Raw genomic sequence first — 25,944 nt, forward strand, 5'->3', positions numbered from 1 at the left:
TCACTTAACTGGTTGACGAATAAATCGATGTTAATATTTTAAGAGCCAGTGTCTTAATTTGGTATATTAAACTATATAAACTAATTTTAAAAAATAAACTAACTAAATATATGTATTGTAAAAGTAGAGGTACCAAAAAATTATAAATTGAAAAAACTAAAATTAAATCTTAGCCTCACTGATATAATTTTTTTCAATTACCACTTGCGGAATCACCATAAGTATTCCTATCACTAAATTTTACGATCCTTTTGACATAAGTAAAACTAGGTTTACATTTTTTACATAAGCATCGTTTTGTTTAAGCAAATGTAATATTTTTCAAGACGAAAGTGCAAATAAGTTGCATGTTTGTTTCAAAGAATTTTCGAGCTGCAAGCACTAACGGACATGTATATGATGGTGCACAAGTACACCTCTTAGTTTTGTTAAAATTATTAATAAGTATATAAAAAAAATATTTTGTCTTCTTAATCATATAAATTTATTCTCTTAATATATTGTCTTCACTGACCTATGTTTTAGATTTGAGTGATGGAAGTCAGAAGTAGTCTTCTATCGATGCTTTCGATCACATGCAACAAACAACTCTATTCAAAGACTAAGATTAGATATTGCAACTTTATTTATACAATTAATAGTTATAATAATAATAGTAATCAAATATAAACATTTTAAAAATAGGTTAAAATATCTTTTTATTCTAATTTTCGTCAATTTTGTTCAATTTAGTCATTTTTTGTTAATATTGTTTAAATCATTATCGACCATGTATTGTCACGTGTCACTTTATGTTTTTTTTTTTAATTTTTTTAAAAATTTTTTTAAGGTCCACGTGTCAACCCAACATTTTGTCACGTGTCAGAGTCGATGTTTTATATTACATTTAGTTCTTATATTTATTATTTTTGTTCAATTTAGTCTCAATTTTGTTTAAAATTGAACAATTTTGTCCTTCTCAAAATTTGGACCAAATTTAATTTTCATATAAAGGTTATAATGATGTGAATTTTAATATATTTAATAAAAAAAACTAATAAAAAATATGAATTTTAATATGAAAATTAAATTTGTTCTTAATCTGAAAAGGAAAAAAATTGATTCATGTTTAAAAAAATTGAGACTAAATTGAACAAAAATAATGAATATATGACCAAATTATAAAACATTGAATCTAGCATACGACACCTGATTGGGTTGACACATGGACATTTAACAAAAAATTTAAAAAAAAAATTAAAAATTAGAAAAAAATCTAAAAAAACCACAAAATGACATGTTGTAGTCATGTGACACGTGGTAATCACGATTCTTGACGATTAATAATTTAAACGGTATTAACAAAAAAGAATAAATTTAACAAAATTATTGGGATCTATTTGAACACAAAAATAAAATTATGACTGATTTAACAAATTTTAACAAAAAATGGAATAAAAAAATATTTTAACCTTAAAAATAATATTAATACAAAAATAACATAAACTTTATTTCCTATTCATTTTAACTGTACATACAAAAGAATAATCTCATATTTTAATCTATTAAAATAATTTTTTCTATCACACCTATTAAATTATTCACAAACTTTTTTTTTTAAATCTCTTCCTCTATTCCTTAACGACCAATACTACAATTATTTCCACATCCCATTAAATTTATCCATCAACTCTCCTCAAATTATATTCCTATTGAAACACACCCCAATAATGTCTTGATCAAATCTTTATAAATGAAAAAGTGACTGAAACATTATAGTGGTCAATAGTCATATTTTTATAATACTAATAATAATAGTAATTTATTACTACTGTTATGGAGAGGCAGAGTAATTTAATAAGTAGAAAGATAGCAAAACAAAAAGAAAAAAGTTGAGTGGTTTCCTTTGGAATGTCTTGAAAAGCAAAAGGTATGCGAGGCACATATGCCGAGAACAAAAATAAGAATGTTTAAGGGGTACTGAAATAAAAAAAATAAAAAAGAGGCCCTATATATGCATTATATCGGAAATGTGTTTAACACGCAATTCCTAAATACTCTTCAAAAAAAATGGGCACATCCGTTTTTCTCCTTCATCTTATACTTTCCTCATTTCTCCTTTCCACTTTCTTCCTGGAACCTGTTCGTGGCACCAAAAAGGCAAAATTACTTTGCTCATTACTCCTTTTTTTAACAATAATTTATAACATGAAATTATGAGATGATGATTTGCTTGTGATGTTACTGAATTTTCCATCACCAATTTGCTTCTTCATCATCTCTCTGATTCTGTTTACAGTGTTACATTGTATATTTGGGAGCTCATTCTCATGGTGTCAACCCTACTTCCGTTGATCTCCAAATTGCCACCGATTCTCATTACAATCTTTTGGGTTCTATCATGGGAAGGTATAGATCATTTTTTTTTTTTTTTTTATCGTGTAATCTTTTTCCATTAATGTTATCCGATTAAATATTAATTTTCATTACCCATTATACATGTGTGAACTTTTTTTGCCAATATAATCAATAATATATATATAACCAAAAAAGTTGGAGATGACTATTTTAAATAATTTATTTTATATGGTACTTTCTTTAACATGCTGTCCTCCAGCTGAAGTTAAAATTTTTTGTTGTTTTATAATAATTTATAGAAGATTCCACACTGATTATAAATATAATGTTAAAGTATAATACGTAAGTGGACGTAAACTTTATTTATGAAATTAAATTAGATTTGAAATTCCTAATTAAATTATAAAAAATAAACAAACTTCCTTTTAAAACACGTACTAAAAACTAAAAACTAGTTTTCTTTGATATTTTTTCTTATTCAATTTTAAAAAATAAAATAATATATTGTAAGCCACGGTATACTAAACTCTAAATCCTAAAAATAACTTAAAAAACATTATTTTAGTCTCATCTTACTTAACAAGGTTTAGAATAATACTTTGAAAGGAGAAATTCAAGTATTTCATGATAACAATATGCTAAAATTTTGTTATATTTTGTGGGAGTTTGAAATGAGCTTTCTACAATTCTTTAAATTTTGTAAAATCTCACAACATATACAAATTAAGAGTAGTGTTAAAATTAAAACAGACTTGATGTAATTTACTAAATTCTGTCTGCACTTGATAAAAATATAAAAAACATTATATGTGAGTTTTTTCTTATTTGTTGAACTAGTTAATTTTATTTAATCGTTATGGATTTCACTCCTTTTTTTCATGTCAACAAAGAATAAATAATTAAAAAATATTTATGGGTACTCTAATTCATTACAAAGAATGGACCTTATATATATAATGACGAATCATCACTTCTTTCAACATCTCTTATATCTCTATTTTTATTTCTTGAATATTTATTTGATAATGATATTTTGATAACTTATGATTTGAGATGACATATTTTTATATTTTTTTAAGTGATTTTAAAATTTAAAAAAATAAAAAATAAAAAATCATTTAAAATAATAAAGTTGTCAAAATTAATTGTTTAAAACTCATTTTCCTTTCTCCTTTCACACAACCACGTGGTTATGTATGTATCAGGTTGTTAAAGAATGCATAGTACACAAATTAAGAATCATAAAAGGATATTAATTAAGAAAAATGATTTTTTGAGTACTCAATTTTTTAAATGATTTTTTATTTTTTATTTTTTTCATTCTAAATGTTTTAAAATCATTTAAAAGATGACATAGCATATTATAAGAAAAAGTTGTAAAAATTTAGTAATATATTTTAAGTCTAAGAGATAAAGAAATGAACATATAACAGGAGGGTGAATACATGACGTGTAGTTAATTGTTTGACAGTGAAGAGAAAGCGAAAGAAGCGATTATTTACTCATACAACAAACACATAAATGGGTTTGCAGCACTGCTGGAAGAGGAAGAAGCAGCAGACATTGGCAGTGAGCATGCAATAGCTTCCATTCATTCTTTTTCATTTTGTTTTGTATGAAATTATAGTTTGTGACACAGTGTTTGGAATGAGGCAGAGAACCCTAACGTGGTGTCTGTGTTCTTGAGCAAAAAACATAAACTGCACACTACCCGCTCTTGGGAGTTTCTTGGACTACACAGAAATGGTAAGAACTCTGCATGGCAAAAGGGAAGCTTTGGTGAAAATACAATAATTGCAAACATCGACACTGGTAAGCTTAATTATTTATTAATTATGTGCATGGGAATTTGTGTTCATTCTTTAATTCTGGATTTGGCGTTGGATAGGTGTTTGGCCTGAGTCAGATAGCTTCAGTGACAAAGGATATGGTCCCGTTCCCTCCAGATGGCGTGGGGGTAATGTCTGTCAAATTACCAAACTTCCAAGCACTAAGAAAAATCTATGCAACAGGTTTTTTTCTCTTCTCTGTTACCCTTTCAGCCTTCAATATATACTTTACAAGTTCTTAAATAGTAAGGACTAACTTGGGAAGAAATGACAATAATTGTAGAAGAAATAAGAAATTAATTTCGTGGGACCTATTACGGTTTGTTTTCTTTTTATCTTGTGCCTGTTGATGTTCCAGTAACATGGATTTCTGGGTCCATTAGTTGACGAAGAAAGACAGTTGTTTGCATCATATGAAACATTTATTAGTGCGGTTTTGTTATGTTGATAATAGGAGGAAGATTGTTTAACAAGTGAACGTTGTTTGTGCGTATGAACAGAAAGCTGATAGGAGCAAGATTCTTCAACAAAGCTTTTGAGGCTTACAATGGCCAACTTGTTCCCCCGCTGCAAACAGCGCGTGACTTCATGGGACATGGGACTCACACTCTATCAACAGCTGGGGGCAATTTCGTCGGAAGCGCGAGTGTATTTGCGGTGGGTAATGGCACCGCAAAGGGTGGGTCTCCGAGAGCACGAGTTGCAGCATACAAAGTGTGTTGGGCTTTGACGGACGCAGCCGATTGTTACGGCGCGGATATTTTGGATGCTATCGACCATGCCATCGACGACGGTGTCGATCTCATCAATCTTTCAGTCGGTGGATATCACGATGTGAGCCCCGAAGGAATACTCACCGACGAGGTTTCCATTGGAGCCTTCCATGCGATTTCTAGAAACATACTTTTAGTTGCTTCTGCAGGAAACGATGGACCCATACCTGGTTCTGTTGTGAACGTGGCACCTTGGGTCTTTACCATTGCTGCTAGCACCATAGACAGAGACTTCAGCAGTACCTTAACAATCAACAACAATCAACAAATCGAGGTACCTTTAACACCTCAACTACCGCTTTAACATTTGGACGGACTTGTCCATTCTCTTTAATCAACATTTCGGGGTTAAGATAAAAAAAAAAAACAATTAAACTTGTATTATACGCACAGGGAGCCAGTCTTTTTGTAAATTTGCCACCGAATCAGGCCTTTTCGCTGATCCTCTCCACCGATGCTAAGCTTCCTAATGCCACATTTCGAGACGCGTAAGAACAAAACCTTACTATTACAGAAATGAGTGTTTGTACTTGCATTAGTTATTGTTGTTGCTTACATGTATGCAAATATTGGTGCAGTCAACTGTGTAGAGCAGGAACACTGGATCCCAGACAAGTGAATGGGAAAATAGTGTCATGCAGTCGCGAAAACATAAAATCTGTTGCGGAGGGTCAGGAAGCTCTCTCTGCAGGTGCAAAGGGAATGATTGTGAGCAATCAACCGCAACAGGGAACTACAAATGAAGCTGAGCCACATGTTTTCTCCGCTGTGGGCAGACCTAACCGTCATCCCCCTCCTAAAACAGATGCTACTCCTCCTCCCCCTCTTGCTACAGAGTTTCAAATAGTTGACGCGTGAGTATAATATATCCTCAGAAACAACATTTTCTTAATTTACAAAACAACACTATTAATATCTTATCCTCGTTGGTTCGATACACTCATGTTTCTCAATATATACAAAACAAGAAACAAGTGCTCCATTTTTCATACGTGCACACACTACATTTCGCAGGGAGGATCCTTTTAAAACAGGTGCTACCATTAGAATGTCCCCAGCAAGAACATTATTTGGAAGAAAGCCAGCTCCAGTTATGGCTTCATTCTCATCAAGGGGACCCAATAAGTTGCAGCCAGCAATTCTCAAGGTGACGTGCACATCCACACCAATTAATTATTATCATTTCATTAACTGTTGTCATCAACTATATATATTATACACACCGAATGTGATTCTTTATTTCAGCCTGATGTGACTGCGCCTGGTGTGAACATTCTTGCTGCCTACTCAGAATTCGCAAGTGCATCAACCTTGCTAACAGACAACCGTCGAGGGTTTAAATTCAACGTAATGCAAGGAACTTCTATGTCTTGCCCTCATGTTACAGGCATTGCTGGACTTATCAAAACACTTCACCCTAATTGGAGTCCTGCAGCTATTAAATCAGCAATCATGACCACAGGTGCCCTCTAACTCTTATTAATATAGTTGTCCATGAAATGAACTTTTATTCATTAAATCCTTCTCTCAATGGAAAAACTATGAACTGTGAGTTTCACCGTCGTGCATATTGCAGCAACCACACGCGACAACACTAATAGACCAATACATGACGGGTTTGTTGAAACAACCGCAACTCCCTTTGCTTATGGTTCAGGACATGTTCAACCTGACCTTGCCATAGACCCCGGCCTCGTTTACGATCTAGGCCTCACTGATTACTTGAACTTCTTGTGCGCTTCTGGATACAACCAGCAACTCATTTCTGCTCTCAATTTCAACAGAACTTTCATTTGTTCAGGCACTCACAGTGTAACAGATTTGAACTACCCCTCAATCACATTGCCAAATCTAAGCTTAAAAGCCGTAACCATTGCTCGCACGGTAACAAATGTTGGGCCACCAGGCACGTACACTGCCACTTTCCAATTGCTTGGATATAACATTACCGTTGTGCCAAGTTCCTTGACTTTCAGCAAAATTGGTGAAAAGAAGACATTCAAGGTTACTGTGCAGGCACGCAGTGAAACAAAGCGGAGAACTTATGAATTTGGGGAATTGCGATGGACTGATGGAAAACATATAGTAAGGAGTCCTATTACAGTAAAGCGGCGCAGATGAAAACCTCTTCAATGGAGTTGGTTGTGTTGGGATTCTTAGTTATCATAGTACTGTTTGTTTAAATTTAAGGATCTCGTGTAAATAATAATAAATGCCTGTGTGTTTCTTTTTCTTTTAAGCCGTTTTGGGCTTTTATGGTATATATCACCGTTAGTCTGTGTAATGTATTGCGTGTTTTAATCTAAAGCGAATAAACGTTCTAATCTTGGTGTTGCAGTTTAAAAAATTTCAGTGAAAATGTTAACAATTGTACAGTATCGTGATATTCTAATTAATAACCTAAGAAGGTTAAGTTTTAATTTATCCTCAGATTTCCTTACTTTTCTCACAGATAAATGTGCATATGCGACGTTAAAAACAAACCAAAAATTCCAAAATTGATAAGATTAAAGTTGTTTAGAAATTGATTAGATTATGTTAATAAGCTACCTATTTCTAAGCATCCCTGCAACATAATATAACAAGAGACTTTTTAGGCCTATTATTTGAGCCAAATTGATTAAAAATATATGATTATTGAGCTTGATTATTAATTTATTATCCTGCTATACTTTCCAAGTGGATGTAATCACCAGTAGGAAGTTAGATCAGAGAAACGACACGTTAAGCAATTAATGTAATACAAAGCAAAAACAATCAGTGCTATTGGTTGGATATCATCTTGTTGATTTTCATGATATAGTTGTTTGACGATCTAAAAGACAATGATATTTTGATTATTAAATTTTGACAATTTTTTTTTACACTCATTTTCTAAGTGATTTTTGAATATTGAAAATAAGAAAATGAAAAAATAGAAAATTACTTAAAAAATAACACTTAAGATTATAAGAGAAAGTTATAAAAATTTAGTAATCAAAAAATCATTTTTCCTATGTAAACGTATAAGAAAAGGTGACTTCACAATATACTAAAAGTTGGATTTTCAAGTTTAAACTGATTAATAGTAGGATGAGATTAATTTAACAGCCGCAACTATGTTTCATAATTAAATTTTAATGAAAAATTAAATAGTTGAGTTATACTTTAGTTCTATGGTTTTTAAGAAATAATATATATCTCTACTTGAGTTCTACTTTTTTTTTTTTATAAGTCACTAAATCAATTACATCAGTATAAAAATAATAAATGAAGTATTTTCAAATTATGTAGGTAACATTTGTTTATATTAATTTACACCTTCATATATAATAATGATTAGAATTGTTTTTCATAATGGTTAACTATAAGACATAATAGTTATAAATTTAGTCCTTTAAGAATTAAATATTCAGTATGTGTAATAACTATAAACAATATAAAGGGATGGAATAAAATTATCATTAAAATTTTATAAAAAAGACCAGATACTGATATATCACATTTTGCTTTGTTTCACTTGTCACTAACTGTTTTATAACACCACACGACAAGTATACATATTATGATGGCTGCAGGGTGACGCTGCATAATGGAATTCCACCTAACGCAGATGCAAGAATACACTTTACTTGTGAAGAGATGATTGAAGTGATGAACAAGTGATTCCTGCAACGTATGCATGTGCCAAAAGCATGTGTTTGTTGCAACACGCATAAGCCAAAAATAAAGTGATTGTTGCGACATGCATATACCAAAAGCTTGAGAGTATTGTAACATCTATAACAGTGTTAGGATGAGTAACACCAAACCCCCCTATTATTTGAACCAGAAAACCTAGTTGCTCTAGTTTCTTATACATGATTTATTAGAGTGACAAGCTTACAGCATAATACAAAAAGGATAATGGTGAACAACACAAGAAAAGCTTAAGTAGTTGTATGTAGTTAAATATTGCTTTGGAGGAGTTGCGCAAGTCTGATATTAGGGAACTCATCTGCTAAAGGTGATTTACCCATCATAAGCTTTTTGGACACTTGTTCCATTGTTGGGCGAGAACATGGATTTTCACTCAAGCAAGAAAATGCTAAGATTGCAACCAAAATGACATCCCCAACAACCGATTTAAGAGGATGACGAGGTCTTTGGTCTATCACATCAATTAGTAGCAAGTTATGAGTTATTACTGCTGAAGATGAAGATAACAACGAAGAAATGAGATCCCCCGGATGTTTCCCCATGATGATTTCTAGACAAAGCACTCCAAAACTGAACACATCACATTTCTCAGTCACTTCCATAGTCTGGGCAAACTCTACAATAAACAAAATTTTTCAAGTTACTCAAAAACAAAACCACAGATTTTTTCTGTACGTGCTACAAGTTCATAATACTAAATATGAGGAAAGAGGATCCAACCTGGAGCTGCATATCCAAAGGTGCCTGCAAATGTGGTCCAAGTGCTTGAACCAGGTTTTAGAATCTTAGCTGTCCCAAAATCAGAGACATGAGGTTCTTTTTGTGAATCTAAAAGAATATTCTTGCTGGATATGTCTCGATGAATTATTGGTGGTGAGCAATCGTGATGCATATAAGATAAAGCATGGGCCACACCTTTAACGACATTTACCCTCTCTTCCCAGTAAAATGAAGCTGCTTTCTTTTCATTGATTAGTATTTGGTCCAAGCTACCCCCTTCCAAGAACTCGTAGACCAAAAAGGAGAACCTTGAATGTGAGCAAAATCCACATAGCTTTACAATGTTACGGTGCCTGATTTCTGTCAAAGCTTGGATTTCATTTTCAAAAGCTTTAAAATTAGGCTTCTCTTCATCTGTTTCCATGTGAAGTTTCTTCACCGCAAAAACCTGGCCTGTAGGCATCTCAGCTTTGTAAACAGAGCCTTGCCCTCCAAGTCCAATCAGATATTTTTCGTTGAAATTATCGGTTGCTTCAATGATGTTTTCGAATATAATTTTTCCATCGTGACTCCATATGGAAAACACTTCTCCAGACGGTTTCTTTCCAGAATGCACATTTTCTTTAGCATTTAAATCTTCCTTTCTTGCTTTTCGACAGAGAATATACATTGAAACTGAGACCCCACATAACACTAGAACAAGAGCACCCAAGAAAATAAATAATGCTAGTTGAATACCCTTGTGCCTCTTCCGACTGTGGTTGGTTGGGCAAAGGATTAAGCCAGAGACGTTGCCACACAAGCCTCTGTTATTTTTCAATGATTCAATTGAAGCATTAAGAAAGGCTTCATTATTTGGAAGTGGCCCTTCTAACTGGTTGTATGATATGTTGACAGAAACCAAACCTGAAAGGCCATCAAAACTGGATGGAATATTTCCAGAAAGATTGTTGTGAGAGAGATTCAGCAACTGCAGCTTCATCACCTCTCCAAGCTGTTTTGGTATTGTTCCAGTCAACAAATTCCCACTAAGATCAAGATATTCAAGAGGCTGAAATTTCCGAAACTCCAAGGGAATATTTCCGTATATTTTATTATTGCTCAAAGTCAAGTTTCGTAAGTTGCGCAATTCTACAACTTCTCTCGGTATTGTTCCACTCAACTGGTTATCTCCAAGATCCAATTCTTCAAGAATCTCCAGTGATCCGATTTCTTTGGGAATGTCACCGGAAAGATGGTTGTCGCTAATCTTGAGTTCAATTAACGATTTCATATTCCCTATTTCCTTTGGAATTGATCCCTTCAAGTGGTTAGAAGAAAGGTGAAGCTTGCCAAGTTTGGTTGCCTCAGGAAGTTCGACTGGTATACCACCAGAAATGTTATTGTTGGATATCTTTAAGGTACCAAGATTAGGACACTTCCCCCAGTTTGGTGAAATTTCGCCGTACAACTTGTTATCGCTCAAATCAATGTATTCCAAATTTGGATATACACCAAAATCTTGTGATATATCTCCTTCCAATTGGTTCCCTTCCAACCTGAGTCTAGTAATACTAGCACAGTTCTTTAAGCTTATTGGAATTGGACCGGTGAAACGGTTGTGGTGAGCACTAAGAGAGCTTAGGGACCCAGCAGAGCAAATTTGAGGTGGTAAATGGCCTGTGAAATCATTCTCAGCAAGTAATACCAAAGACCAGTTCCGAATGTTATTCAAGACTTGTGAAACACTGCCATTAAGTTTGTTGAAGGATAGTTCTAAAATGGTGAGGTTTTTCAAATTTCCAATTGTGGCAGGAATTGTTCCGGAGAGATTGTTGATTTGGAGACTAAGTACTTCCAAATTGATCAAATTTCCTATAGAGGGAGGGATTGGTCCAGAAAGATTGTTAGAGCGTAAAAACAACTTGGTAAGCTTGGTCAGGTTTCCAATTGTGGAAGGAATAGGTCCAGAAAGGTGGTTGTAATCAAGTCCAAGTCTATCTAAATTGACCAAGTTTTCTATGGAAGCAGGGATTGATCCAGAAAGATTATTGTTATCAAGAAAGAGCAGGGTCAAGTTAGACATGGTCCATAAGGAGGATGGGATTGGCCCAGATAAAAGGGAGTTATTGGAAAGTCGAAGTTCATTTAAACTAGACATGTTGCCTATTGTTTCAGGGATTGTACCAGAGAGAGAATTTGTTGACAAATCAATATTCCTAAGGTTTGTCAACATTCCAATTTCTTGAGGAATGGAACCGAAAATTTGATTAGTTGTAATAGATAGATACTCTAACTTGTGCAACTTTCCAATCTCTGGTGGAATGTGGCCAGAAAAACTGTTTATGCCTAAATCTAGATATGTCAAGTTGGACAAGTTTGCTATGGAATTAGGAATCTCTCCACTTAGTTCACATTGGAATAGATCAAGGCCTTGTAAACTCCTTAGTGTCCACACCTGTTGAGGGATGGAACCATTGAAGTAATTTGTAGAAAGATTCAAAACATTTAGTGTGGACATGTTACCAATTTGTGGTGGAATTGTCCCATAAAAGGAGTTGTTGAAGATGTTTAGGATGAGGAGGTTGGGAAAAGCAGAGAAGTTGAGGGTGGAAAGTGTACCTGTCAGTCCATAATTTGCAAGATTTATGCTGGAGACGAACATGGACTTGTCACACTGAATTCCTTGCCATTTGCAGGAAGTAGAACCTGTCCAAGTTGATAAGAGATCTTGGCTGTTATTATCAAAGCTGTGTTTCCACTTTAACAATGCATTTGCCTCACTGTTATGAGTTGCAGCTTGATCACCGACAGTTCTTGTGCTGGCAGCAGAGGCCAAAACTACTGTTTTGGAAAACCAAGCAAATTGGGGTGAAGAGTGTGTTAGAATGGCCAAATGAAAGTAAGAGAGAATCCTCCATAAGGCTAGAATCGTGATGGATTCCATGGTTCAAGTATAACTGGATTTTGGGATGAAGAACACATTTAAAGGCGGCATATTCTTGTAAGGGAAACTTGTGGTTATAATGTGGCACGAGGTGGCACTTGTGACATGACTACACCAAGCCAATAAAGATGTTTGACATTTTTTGTTTCAATAATAAAAGTTATTTACGCAAGTACCAATCTCCAACATGATTTTTCTGTCTGCACAAAAAGAAGTAATCATAAATGGTATTGTCAAGAACAGAAAAGATTCCTACCTTGTCAAATGTGGCTATGATGATGGATACACCTGGAAGTGTAGAGTTGCATTCTGACAAAAGGATACAGATTTAGCAGATTAGAATGGTAGCAGAACCTCATAAAGTGTGTTTTAAGAATGGTATCTATCATCATAACTTTGACTCAAGTAATGATGTTGGCATATTGATAATGTTAAGATGGTAACAACCAAAGATCCTTCCGCAGCCTTTGCCATTGGACATTTCTTCTTTTTGAGATTCTCCAGAAAGCCCAACATGAAAAAGTATTGGTATTTTTCACTTGACATGTCTGACAAAAATTTATGACAATTTGATGATATAACAGAGGTATCTGTTTCGTGTCTTGAGCCATTGAGAAATATCAAGGCAAACCCAATACTTTCTTTCATTAGTTATGCTGATTAAATGTAATTAACAGAAATAGTCTACAAGTTCCTTAAATTGATTTTCGTTACCATAGTTCTTTTCAATGATTGAAATGATTATTTAAATTAATCATAATTTTAATTACAATGATAGTCATTATTAGTTCTATTAATTAAGATTGGTTTTAAATAAAACTGGTTATTTTCATTATTTAACTAAACTTTATTGTTTAATTTTATGTGTTGTAAGACATGAAATATTTATTCCAATTAATTTCAATGTATATTTAATCTCAAATACAATTTTTTATACAAATTAAACTTCTATTATACTTGAAATTCATAAAATAATTATGTTAATCATTTTTAAAATCTATAACATGCAAAAACATTAGAAAGAAAAAAGTTCCTTATGGTAAAAGAGAAAAACATAATACAAGGGTAGCTCTAGGCGGCTTAAGACCCAAGCCGGTAAATCTCTTACGTGGGTTTCCTAGATAAAAAAGTTTCCATTTTTTTTAATATTAATATATCTTTATAAAATTAATTGTAAAATTATTTTTGAAAATAAAATTTAAATTATTATAAGTGATTATTAACTTTTATAATAAATTTTTTATAAGTAAAAAGAATTCATTATTAAATTTGTTTTAGACTTCTTAAAATTATGATACATTTTTTAACATAAATTGTTTTATTAATAAACAAAAATGTCTTATTTTTAATTTTTTTAAGCCTCTCAACCCCTTTAGCCAATTTTAGATAGGAAAAAAATGGTAGGTACGAAAACAATGTTGGGGTGATATTTTAGTAAATAATTTTACTTTGTGATTAAAACTAGCTCAAGATATTTTATCCAATTGAATAATTTGTTTGATTCCTGTTGAAATTATTAATCACTTTGAGGTAAGGATGATAATGCAGGACAAGTTATGTGAGCAGGCCTACAAGAAAAAGAGTGGGATGGACTGAGTATTTTAGTCTGTGGTCTATTTAGATTCGTCCTGTATAGATTCGTCCTGTATAATTCGCAGCTCATGCGAGACAATGATGGGTTGACCCACATTTGGCCTGCATAGCCCACATTACTTAAATTCCTAAAATCTAGTAACTCTAGCATAACACGTTATATGCGTTTCTTTTAAGTAATTTACTCATTCACTTTTTTCTCTAGTCCATCCAAAGGTAGCTCGTTCATTTGTGTATCCCTAGGTAGCTTACTCATTCACATTTCTTCTCTTATTTCAGTTCACTTCAAAGTTTCAATGGATTTGTACTTAAAAATTATAAATTATAAAATTATGAATATTACTTATTTTAAGAAATGAGTTTATATAAATTATTATTTCTACTAATTTAATTAAATAAAACTAAAATTATTAAAATTTTTATGCAAGTCGGTGGTTGACCTGCTAACCTCCGAGCCAAACATTATGTAAAGCGGATCAAAGAAATTAACCCACATTTCTTATGCAGATGGAGCGGAATGGAACGGACTAATCCACTTTTTGCAAACCAAATGCGAGCGAGCCAAAATGGGATGAGTCTGTCTGCATTGTCATTCATATTTCGAGGTGTGTTATATTCATCTAATTAAATTTCATGTGTTTTTTAATTTAATTATTTGATAACAAAAAACAATATTTAAAATAAAAAACTAAATGATAAAAGTTTACTAAATGCAGGGAAATGAGACATGCTTCACCAACAAAGCTAATGTTCACATTTCTATTGCTCCGAAGAAAACATGTTTCCTTTAGAAAAAAAGATTAGTGAGTCGAGTCTTAACTAAAAGGGACTTTATTTCAGCCAAACAGTAAAATAGAAATTAACAAAAAGAGACCATAAAGAAAGACTATAAAAAAGGATAGGAACTCAGACTTCCATTAAAAAACAATGTAATTAAAAAATACTTTAAATGTGATATTCAAGTGCTCATTTATTCTTTCAAAACGAACAAGTAGAACTTATATATGTATGAACAAATCATATATACTTACAATTCTACAAGTTCTCTCTTATTTTCATTTATAATCGATTATAAATTGTGTAATAGTTTATTTACTTAAAAGTTTAGTTAAATAGTTAGATCATTCGATGAAGGGAGCGGAAAATCATCTAGTATTAAGAGTAGTTATATTTATGTTTGAGTATGCTCATGCAAGCATGTGGGATCTAATGCGAGCTTAGACTCATGGTGGACGGTTTTATTTTCTCACCATCATAGATGAATACTCAAGAATGTGGATTGTATCTTGAATTCTATGGCTTGAAACAAAGTCTAATGTAATGGTACAATATATTTAATAACTTCCTTAAACAAGCGAGGTTTGAGAGTAGCGGTTATGATAGTTACGTCTACATCATTAAAAGAGAAGAAGAGTTTGTAATGTTCTAACTTTTATAAGTAGATGACATACTTATGATGTATTTGAATGAGGTAATTTAATAGAATAATTCATTTATTTTGAGAATTTGAAATTCAAACAATGACGTGTGTTTAGATAAGGAAATTAAAAGAAAATTGAAATTGAGGTATTTTAAGAAGGTATTTTAAATAATTAAAATAGTAGAATTTGAAATTCACTCAAAAAAGAAAGACATTGAAATTCTCCAAGTTGTGAAATTGCTCATTGCTTAGGGAAAAAAAAGTCCACAAGTCAAAAAAGTTGAGTTGGGTTGGACAGAAGGTCGAGGTGACTCGGTTCGAGCTGAAGGTCGAGTTGAGCCCGCTTAAGTCGAAGGACTAGTCAAAGGTCGAGAAGAGTCGGTCGAGGCTGAAGGTCGAGCCGAGGTGGCTTTGAGCCGAATTGACTCGGACCGAAGGTCGAGCTTGGTCAGCCTTGGCAAATGTTAAGCCGAGTTGGCCTTTGATTGAATGTTGAGACATGGTGGCTCTGAATCGAGTCGGTGTAGGTCGGACGTTCAGCCTAGTCGCCTATTATGCAGTTCAAGCCAAGTCAGTAAAGATCGTGTCGAGTCAACCCAGGCTAAAGTCTTAGCCGAGTCGGTCCAGGCCAAAGGTCTAGACAAGATGGTTATAAGCTGAGTTGGCCCTGGCGGAAGTTTGAGTCAGGCCAGCCTAGACTGAAGGTCGAGTTGAATTTGTGATACATAAGGTTTAAACCAATCTACTATAGTTGAAGGTTAAGTCGAGTCAACTCGAGCAGAATCAATTTGAATCGACTCAAGTTCAATAGATTCAAATTGTGTCGAGGTCGAATCAATTTGAATCAACCTAGATCGAACTAGCTGAGATCGAGCTAAGTTAGACTTAAAGGTAGAATTGAGTTTATAGTGAAATAGAAATTGATTTTTCTTTATCTAAATAAGAAAATTGAAATGTAAAATATTTCAATTAATTAATCCAAACTAATTATTTAAAAATAAAGAGAATTTAATTACAAGTAATTTAATTACTAAATATTTTAATTTCTTAAATTTGTTAAAATCTCTCTCCAAACACAAAATTATAATCAACCATTATAAAAATGAATTGAAGAAGCTTAAAAGAAAAATTACTCAAAGTTTGAAATGAAAGGACCTTGATTCCGCGAGACATATTTATTGCAAATAAAAACGGATAGAAAAAAAAGTTGTGTAATATTTAATTTTATAATAAAACTTGTTAAGAATTTCTTAAAAGATATCTCAATATAGCTTAACTAAATGAACTTAACTAATATAAAAAATCAAGTGTTTGTTTCTTCTATTAAACATTTACTAATCGTCCTTTTCTTTCATTTTTAGTTTTATGAAAATATTTTGAAATTGTTTTCCAAACCAGTAAACAAATCCCTAGTACTGTTTACTTAAATTGTTTTACAATTTTTTCTACTAAAAGTGCTTTAAACTTTATTCAACTTTCTCCTTTCTAAAACGAACACTTCTTTTCAATATGAACTAAGTCGCCACTTAAATCTTTAAGAATGATGTGCCCAACAGTAATACAAAAAAAATGTTTATATATGTAATTTTTAACCATTACAAGTTAATTTTAAATTCTTTCACTTCAATCTAGTTCAAATAATTTCTTCATAGAGTTCGGTAGCCAATCTTATAATACTTGAGACAATTTGCGCTTTTCCCAGATTATTTTTTATCATACCACTTCAAAATAAAATAAAAAGTACTGTAAAACTATAAATTAAATCAGGCATGTATGACGAGACAAATCAAACACAGGAATTCATTCAAAGCATTTTAGCCAGATTAATTCAACCCATAATTATTAGGATTGAAAGTATCATCTAAAAATCCATTAAGATCGAGAGTTTTAAAAAGATATCACAAATGGAAAGTGAATAATCAGAAATAGTTAAAAGCATTAAGACCATTAATTATTATATTGTGCAATTATTGTGGTGATGATCTTGTAAAGAGGGATGTCAACAGGATGGGTAGGATACATGTAGTATCTTTTCTGTATCATATCCATTGGATAAATATTCGTTCAGTATCGATATCTATATCCGTCAGATATCCGTTATGCGGTTATCTACATAATTTTTTAATATTCACGGATATTTACGGGTATTCGCGGGTATTTACAAAAAAATAAAAAATAAATATTTAACAACATATTTTAATCATAAATTCAAATAAAATACAATACATAAGATTCATAAATTTTAAACAAAGTCCAAATAACCTATTTAAATAGTGTTGAATGACAGTTCACAAAGAAATGATTTTTTTAAACTAATTGATAAAAAAATAATTCATTCAAAATCATATGTTAATATTTTAATTATATATATATATATTTTAATTTAAATTAGAGTATAGCGGGTACGGGTATCCATGGGTACGGATACTATGATACTCATACCCGTCCTGTTAATATGCGTGTATTAAAAATACTCGTACCCGTTATTCGTGAGTATCTATTTATAATATTCATTTCCTACCCATTGCGGGTTTTATATGCAGATACTCACAAATACAGTTTTTTTTGACATTTCTACTTGTTAGATAGATGTAGTTGTGAAATGTTTATGAGTACACTTTTGAATGTTTTGCTGAAAGAAACACCCATTTATAAACTGGACTTTAGTGAAGACATCTTTTTCCAAAGTTTGCATTATTAGGTCCCCACTTCACAATTTTTTGTTGGTATAAGGCTTAGGGTATTGCTCTTAGCTGTAAGATGCTGATAATATTGATGAGCACGGTAAATAGCATAAAAGGAGAAAAATCCGTAAATTTATAATTTAAAGATTTTGAGTTTAAAATACTGTATTTTTTTTTTAATATGGATTTACAACTTAATTATGCACCAGGCACCACCACATTATTATCTTCTAGTACACCATCACGAGATTCCCTTTTCACTTTCCAACATCCTACACGTTCACATTCATTTCACCATCGATACTCATAAATTAAAAATATAACTTATGTTAATACATTAGTTCTAAGAAAGAGAACTACACTATTAGTTAATGTTAATAATGAGTTGAAATAAACAATTAACAAGTTCAGTTAATTATGTATTAATTAAAAAAATAGACTGAACTATATTTATTTTATTTTGGGAATAGAATTCAATTTCCGTGGTTTGATATAAATATATATATATATATATATATATATATATATATATATATATTATTTAAATAGGCATCTGAACTTTTTGTTTTGTTTAATCTGATTAAAGGAAATTTGTTTTTTATGTTGTTTGTCATGAATTCTAATTTCGTTCCACCAGTGAAAAACATTGTTGTACGACAGTTGTCAGGCAGGCGTACTCCAAAGGAAAGCGGTGATAGATTCATAAATAATATGATCAAAATTGATGACAGTTTTACATTTAATCGTCTACAATTTGAATGGTTGAGGTATCAACGACGACTATTAGTAAAGTCGTCGTTATTTTCGTAGTAATGTCGATAGTTATATTGAGAACCGTCATGGAAATGCGTCGAGGATTAAAAAAATAGTTTCACCTTTTCCTGTTTTTACTTTGCGTTTTTCAAAGTTTCCTTCGCCACCGTTAAACAATTTTCTTTGCCATCCTCTACGCGCCGTCACCGTCGAAGGTTCTCTCTACCACCGTTGAACGTTGTCGCTGGGTGAGTGGCTTCCGTCGTTGAACATTGTCATTGGGTTTGTCGTGCCATCGTCGAAGTTGTCACTGGTTGAGGCGCTGCCACCGTCGAAGGTCTGCTGGCTGAGGCGCTGCCACCGACGAAGCTGCCACCACTGCTCCTCTACTCGCGCCCCAACTCTGCTCCAGTATCTACCACTGCAGTTGCTTGCGCGAGGTCCACCGCTGCCGCTGCTTGTGTGAAGCCCATCGTCGTTGCTCGAATCGCCACCTCTTCTTGTGCGAAGCTACAACCACCACTGTTTCTGGTTTATTGCTCCTCCCTCCCTCATTTATTTGAGCTCCATTGCTGCTCCATTGCTCCATTTCTACAGGTAAGTTTTTTTAACTTAGTAATATTTTTAAGGGTAAATTATGTTTTTCGTCCCTCAAGTATGGGTAATTTTTGGTTTTAGTCCCCCACGTAACGTTTGGTCATATTCAGTCCTCCACGTTTTAAATCTAATGGAATTGGTCCCCAATTTTAAACTCCGTTAATTTTAATTCACACGTGTCTAACGGATGGCCACGTAAGGATCCCGTTTTCAGCTGAGAGGATTTTTTTTGCACGTTTTAGTTACTCATTAATAAGGCACATGTCATTAATGTGATTAAAAGAACTTAGCTGAGGTTTTTGTTAGCATTAAAATGTCATTAACTTCACTAAACCAACTTAGCTGCTAAATGGGGGTTATGTTAGAAAGTGATTAAGCTGTATTCATTTGTAAAAAATCTTAGCTAAGGAGATTTGGAAGAACCCTAGGCACGACGAAGAAGACAGTCCCTAGGCACGACGAAGCAAGCTTTGAACGACGAAGAAGGTGGTGGTAACTGCTCGCATTTGGTGGACGAAGAAGTGAAGTTAGTCGTTTATGCATTTTGAATTTCTTTGGTTTAATGTTCATTTTTCTCTTCACTGTTTATGTGGTTAAATGTTGGATTGGGTTGGTTTGTGATGCGATTTCAAATGTAGGGCTGGAAATGGGGTTCGCGATTGCGTTCCATCACATGGGTAGGTTTGAACGAAATAGGGGATTGAAGTATGTGGGGGGTGAAATCCATGTTCACTTATGACAGTATTTGATGAAATTCTGAATGGGGTGGAGCACCGTTTCCTCTCAGCTGAAAACGGATCCTTACGTGATCATTCGTTAGACACGTGTGAATTAAAATTAACGGAGTTTAAAATTGGGGACCAATTCCATTATATTTAAAACATGGAGGACTGAATATGACCAAACGTTACGTGGGGGACTAAAACCAAAAATTACCCATACTTGAGGGACGAAAAACATAATTAACCCTATTTTTAATTATTTAATATTATGAATAAGTTTCTTGTTAAACGTGTTGGTATTGAGTCAAGGGTATTCGACCCCCGACAATTATTATCTATAGTTATTGTTGGAATTGTCAATATTATGAATATGTTGGTATTGAGTCTGGTGGTGTCCGACCTTCGGCAATTATTATCTATAATTAGTGTTAGAATTGTCAATATTATGAATATGTGTTTTGATGAACATGTTGGTATTGAGTCTGGGGTAGTCCAACCCTCGACAATTAATTTTTGTATTTAGTTGGAATTATTTCTTATTACAGAATAATGATGGATCGTAGCTAGATTAATCTATCACGTATACGTGATGATTATGAGAGAGGGGTCGATGAGTTTAAAGAATTTGCTCAATGTCATGTTGATAGTGCTAAAAATAGAGGAGAGATGAGGTGTCCATGTGTCAATTGTTGGAACTTTCAGAGGTTGGTATTGTATCACAAGCAGTTGGAACTTTCATCACTTGGCCAAAACATCTCGTGAGGATAACACCACACATTGAATTGGTTTGTATGTGCAGTAATATTTTTACATATGTACTATATATATATATTATCCTAACTAATATTATGCTTGTTTTTGTGTGTAACAAGATGAACCAGAGTTGCATGTGTAAAAAAATTATGAGGATCCAATAACGACATTAGTGGAATATATTGTAAGCATGACTACAGATGCAATTTTGATTCCTTGGAATGCCACTGTTTTTGGCAGAGAAAGCGAGTTGCCGTTCTACATATATAAAACTGATTTGATGGAGATCATATCAGGCACGAGGAACTTAAACGTGTCTATTGTGCAATTATGGATGATGTACGTGAATCATTTATAAATCATTTCCTTCTTAGATATTAATTATGTGTTTTCCTTGTCAAATTAGGTACTTGCATGGTTTGAGTGTGGAAGCGGAAAAGGATGACATATATGGGTTTATAGACCCTCATTTCATGACTCCAATGGGTAACAAAAACCCTGGAACAAAACCGTACATCCAAAATTCCATAATGCAGCGAAATAAAAAGATTTTTATTGCTCCATATATAGATAAGTATCTATATCCTTATCTTTAATTTCATAAGGTCTAAATTTTGTAGTAATAAATTTTGATGTATTTACATTATTTTTCATTGCAGTTGTCATTGGCAACTGCTTGTTGTATCAGGTGCTAGAGCGTACTGCTTTATGGTTTTGCTCTTGTCATAGACCTTCTCCCCTATATGAAGAGCATAATTGATACGTAAGTCTTTTTCAATAAATGCCTTCATTTACAATTTAATCTTGAATATATATAATGTCATGTTTTCTAACATTGATAATTTTAACTTTAGTGCTTTTAATGGACAAAGTATATTGAGTGGTAGATCGACTACCAATACTAAAAGGGTCACTTGAATTTTCCTCCGGGTACTTATATGTTATATGTCATTCATTTACTTTAGTATTGTCATGTGTATTTATAATTAAGTATAATTACTATAAGTGTAGTGTAGCAAACAAACTGGAAGCTTTGAGTGTGACTATTATGTGATGCAATGGATGGTAGCCATTATTATTCAAGGCAATTATGAAAGTGGTTGGGATGAGATAATATACTAACATATTTCATGTACCAATTTTAAGTAGAACTAATTTATATATGTATTGCTCATAATTCTCCTACACTTTTGCAGAAATTCAATGACCAAAGTCAGATGGATTCAGGAGCAATAGCTTATGTTCAACAAACTTGGGCGAAATACTTTCTATCTAAAGTTAGTGAAAGTTAGGTTTAGGGAGACTTAGAAGTTTAGACTTATTTTATCATATGATAAGTTATTTGTAACTTTGTTAAAACTGTCTGGATTGGAACTGTGTTGGCACTATTTGTTTGTATTGCAATTGTGTTGAATGTTTTTTTTACTTCCAAGTTGGTGTTAAGAAATAAAACAAGTCTGCCTTAAAAAAAAACGAAATTAACAACGGTTCTTACCAAGATCGTCGTTAATTTTGAAACTTCCACGACGACTAATACCAAGACCATCATTGTTATTGGCAAGGAGATCTCATTCTGCTTTAAAGAAAAATCCATTTCCACGATGACTTTTAAAATGTCGTTGAATAATGTCACAATGACGACGGTATTTTAAGACTGTCATTATTACGAGTTACTTTTAACGACGGTCTTATCAATGACAATTTTTAAGCTATTTTCATAGACTTCCGATAGTCGTTATTAATAGAAATTGCTATAGTAGTGTTTCTCATGCTTTTTCTTTTTATTTTTCCTTTTTATAAAGGTTATTTTCAGGTGATCGCATAGGACTGATGGATTTTAAAAATATTGGTCAAGCTCACATGTCAACATATTTAACATTAGTTTAAAAAAATACTTAATTAAATTTTAGGTTTATATTAAATTTATATATTGTCAATTTTGTCTTTATTAAATTTTTTAGTACTCTTTATCATTTATTGAATATTACAAAAAAATTTACGTTTTAAGTAGGTCTATAAAATTACATATACCGATAATAAGGTAAGGTCATTGAATAATAAGAATTCCCAATTAAAAAAAAAGTAAACTTTTTTAATATTTAATGGACGACAAAAAATTAATAATATCTAAATTTATCGAACTTAAAATTTAATTAAATATTTTCTTTTTTAAAACTCTAACATTTTAAAGGATAATTTTGTTTTTTAAATATCTCCAATAATTGTTATTCACATATATTTTCAAATAATACTATTTTTAACACTAATGTATAAATTATTTAACTTTGCAAAAATATTTAAAGAAAGTAATATCATTCTCTTATTAGTTGTTTTACAACTTTTTATAAGTTGATCTTAGTGTGTAGATATCTCCTCCACATACAACACTTTCATTTATCATCTCTTATTATATTTAGAGATTTTTGTTCTAATTCTTACATTAAAGTTGATATATGTAATTTTTTTCACTAAAACAATACTTTTATCCACTCCACACCATTCTCATTTATTAACATTCCGCCAAACCAACTCTCTTATTATAGTTCCTTTATTTTGTACATTTAAATACATCCTAAAAAATCTATACACAATGAGAGAATCTCTCAAGTAATCTCAAAACCCCACCACATAATCTATGATCATTGATTCTATATCCAAAATTTAATGTCTCTCACATTTATGGACCACATTCCTCCTACAGAAACATGTTACCATGTGTTTGTACTTTATTATCTTTTTTGTTGCATAACTTTAATCATTATTAATATTTTTTTTTATTTACTAGGTCGATAGATATAATTATTTTTGTTTTGAGTATGATCTATGGCAGGGACCACCATTTCATTCATAAATTTGAAGCATATAAGTGGCTTTACCTAGCATTAAATATTCAACTTTCGGGCGCACTAACCTAATACGAGAAACATCGTTTTTGGTGCACTCACCTTTCTTTTTCTCCTTTACAAAAACAAGTGTGGACCAAAAACTATAAAAATAAAAATATTTTGGCTTAAATATTTATTTGATTCTAATTTTTTATTTTTTTTAATTTAGTCTTATTTAGGATTTTGTTCAATTTGTTCTAAATTTTAAAAATATTATTCAATTAATTTTTTTATTTAATATCGTTCAAATAGTTAATAGAATGGTGTATACATGTCATTCTTTCACTGATCTGGTGCACTGTACAGTGACATGACTATTTATTTACTATGACATAATGTCATGGTGTTTAATTGAGGAGGATAAGATTAGGTTTATGAATTGAGGAAATTGGGATTAGGTTAGGGTTTGCTGCTAGGAGAAAATTTGGGTAGAGATCATTGTTGGGGACAAAGATCATTGTGTGCATTGGACTTTCTTTTTCAATTAGAGAAGATTGGTGATGTAAGGTGTTCGTATCGTCGCATTGTTTGACGATACGAACGTCTCACTCCATCAATCATGTCATTCTATCACAGTAAATAAACGATCACGTTACAATACAGAACACCATGTCAGTAACGTCAGTAGGAGAGTGACACATATATATTGTTCTGTTAACAATTTTAACATTATAAAAAGATTTAATTGAATGATATTTTTAAAATTTAAAACCAAATTAAACTAAAATTATACCAAAAGACTACTTAAGCCAAAATATTTTTATGCATACAAAATTACCTTACCCTTCGTTTGGAAGGTACACAAAATATTACAAAGCTGGTTTGACTGAAGTGTTATGTGAAAACATGTTCTTCGAGAAAAAAAAAATTGTAAATAGTCATGAAAAGGTATTTGATGTGTGTTTTCAACACAATGTAATTACTTATATTGTGTAAAAAAGTAACTTTTTTACCTATGTTAATATTATCTTTAATTAAACTAACATCAGTATTAATATATTAACTAAAATTTTTCATACTAAATAACATTATGAAAAGTAAATAAAAATATTTTTGTCATTTTTTTACCAAAATAATTTATCTTTTAATTTATTTTTTGCCTTTTTTTTCTTTCCCCTTTTCTTTCTCTTTTACAAAATGGAGTTTTAATATAAAAAAAGTTGAACTACTCATGTGTACCTACCATTCACCTTTATGAAAAGAACAATATATCTTCATTCATTAAATAAAAGTATTGAATGAAAATGAATTTTTTGAAACATTATTGTTTGTTTACTACTACAAGGTTTATGAATAGTACGTGAGAGAACAAAAAATCACTTTTTTCGAAATAAAATAACATGAGAGGTAGCACTGTTACATTAGTTTTTTATTTGTGGAATGGTACAAAGGACCTTTTGTTTTGAATTTTAGATGTTTGAAGTTGAAAAACTAAATTTTAATTTAGTTTTTTAAAATCAGCGTTTAATAAAGAATAATGTTTTCCATGATATATTGACCAAGTTTTCAATAAAAATATCTTTGAAGAAAACATATTTTATTTTACGTTCCAGTATAAGAAAGAAATTGTAATTCATGTATCTCTTATAAAAGAGAAACAAATTTTCGTTCAACGATATTAAATTAAATATATAATAGAAGATATCAATATAATACTTAGTTCAAAAAGGTTTATCACTTTTATTATTGAAAGCAAATATTTATTTACGAACATTATGCATATTAGTGATTAAAGTGTGTCCTTGTGTAATGATGGACCGGTTCTTTTAAGGAAGAATGAAATTCCATAAATAACCCTACAGTTAAAAACTATAATGACAAAAAAAATTAATTTTTTATTTTCTACTTTTAATTTTAAAAATTATAACCTACAATAGTTTAAGAGACAAAACAACAATGTATTGATGGCACAAAATTTATCACTTCAACTTTTCCTTGGACTCTCTCTCATCCTAGCCACGGGATTTACATTTAGAAAGTTAAAATTATCTTCTTAAATGTAGCGCATGATTTTTTATTTTTACTTTTTTACTTTCTTAGACTTTATATCATATTACTTTTTTAGATTTTTCTTTCAAATATTAGTTTAATATGCAAATTTTTTAAGACATAATTTTATATTTTTTTATGTAAATTTAATGTGTTAGATTGAACATTTATTATTAAGTTAAAAATTATATTTGTTAGTTATGGAAGTACCTCTTTTTATTTAAGAGCGTAAACTTAAATGTTCCAATTCGATGGTAACTCAACCTACTTACACTTATCACATAA

General features: G+C 31.7%; 2 protein-coding genes and 2 long non-coding RNA genes across 4 annotated transcripts; 3 read left to right on the top strand and 1 right to left on the bottom strand.

The window, feature by feature from the left end:
- Nucleotides 1–2,008: 2,008 nt before the first annotated feature.
- Nucleotides 2,009–7,223, top strand: LOC114185096 (subtilisin-like protease Glyma18g48580). The gene is made up of 11 exons (XM_028072607.2): nt 2,009–2,139; nt 2,279–2,388; nt 3,809–3,906; nt 3,994–4,149; nt 4,226–4,349; nt 4,667–5,213; nt 5,333–5,427; nt 5,518–5,793; nt 5,954–6,086; nt 6,185–6,401; nt 6,516–7,223. Exons 1-11 carry the CDS (start codon nt 2,050–2,052, stop codon nt 7,058–7,060), a joined length of 2,391 nt encoding a protein of 796 aa, XP_027928408.2. The 5' UTR covers nt 2,009–2,049; the 3' UTR covers nt 7,061–7,223.
- A 1,341-nt stretch (nt 7,224–8,564) lies between these two features.
- LOC114185094 (uncharacterized) lies at nt 8,565–12,361 on the bottom strand. The gene is made up of 2 exons (XM_028072603.2): nt 9,338–12,361; nt 8,565–9,233 (listed from the first exon to the last, which is right to left on the bottom strand). The coding sequence occupies exons 1-2, from the start codon at nt 12,261–12,263 to the stop codon at nt 8,866–8,868; spliced, it is 3,294 nt and encodes a 1,097-aa protein (XP_027928404.1). The 5' UTR covers nt 12,264–12,361; the 3' UTR covers nt 8,565–8,865.
- Nucleotides 12,362–18,615: 6,254 nt separating this feature from the next.
- Nucleotides 18,616–21,330, top strand: LOC146885997 (uncharacterized). The gene is made up of 3 exons (XR_014995180.1): nt 18,616–19,310; nt 20,578–21,081; nt 21,192–21,330. It is a non-coding gene; the product is annotated as an uncharacterized LOC146885997 (long non-coding RNA).
- A 51-nt stretch (nt 21,331–21,381) lies between these two features.
- LOC114185103 (uncharacterized) lies at nt 21,382–22,210 on the top strand. Its single transcript, XR_003604748.2, has 3 exons — nt 21,382–21,548; nt 21,640–21,715; nt 21,982–22,210. It is a non-coding gene; the product is annotated as an uncharacterized LOC114185103 (long non-coding RNA).
- The last annotated feature ends 3,734 nt before the right edge of the window (nt 22,211–25,944 follow it).

This window comes from Vigna unguiculata, chromosome 5, assembly GCF_037176805.1.
Source record: "Vigna unguiculata cultivar grain cowpea cultivar isolate G323 ecotype 2 chromosome 5, ASM3717680v1, whole genome shotgun sequence".
NCBI classification, from domain to species: domain Eukaryota; kingdom Viridiplantae; phylum Streptophyta; class Magnoliopsida; order Fabales; family Fabaceae; genus Vigna; species Vigna unguiculata.

Coding starts and splice junctions, on each gene's coding strand:
- LOC114185096 (XM_028072607.2), top strand. CDS start 2,050: ATGGGCACATCCGTTTTTCTCCTTCATCTTATACTTTCCTCATTTCTC. Junction 2,389..3,808: donor TTGGGTTCTATCATGGGAAG/GTATAGATCATT, acceptor ATTGTTTGACAG/TGAAGAGAAAGCGAAAGAAG. Junction 6,087..6,184: donor TGCAGCCAGCAATTCTCAAG/GTGACGTGCACA, acceptor TCTTTATTTCAG/CCTGATGTGACTGCGCCTGG.
- LOC114185094 (XM_028072603.2), bottom strand. CDS start 12,263: ATGGAATCCATCACGATTCTAGCCTTATGGAGGATTCTCTCTTACTTT. Junction 9,234..9,337: donor CTTTGGATATGCAGCTCCAG/GTTGGATCCTCT, acceptor TGTTTATTGTAG/AGTTTGCCCAGACTATGGAA.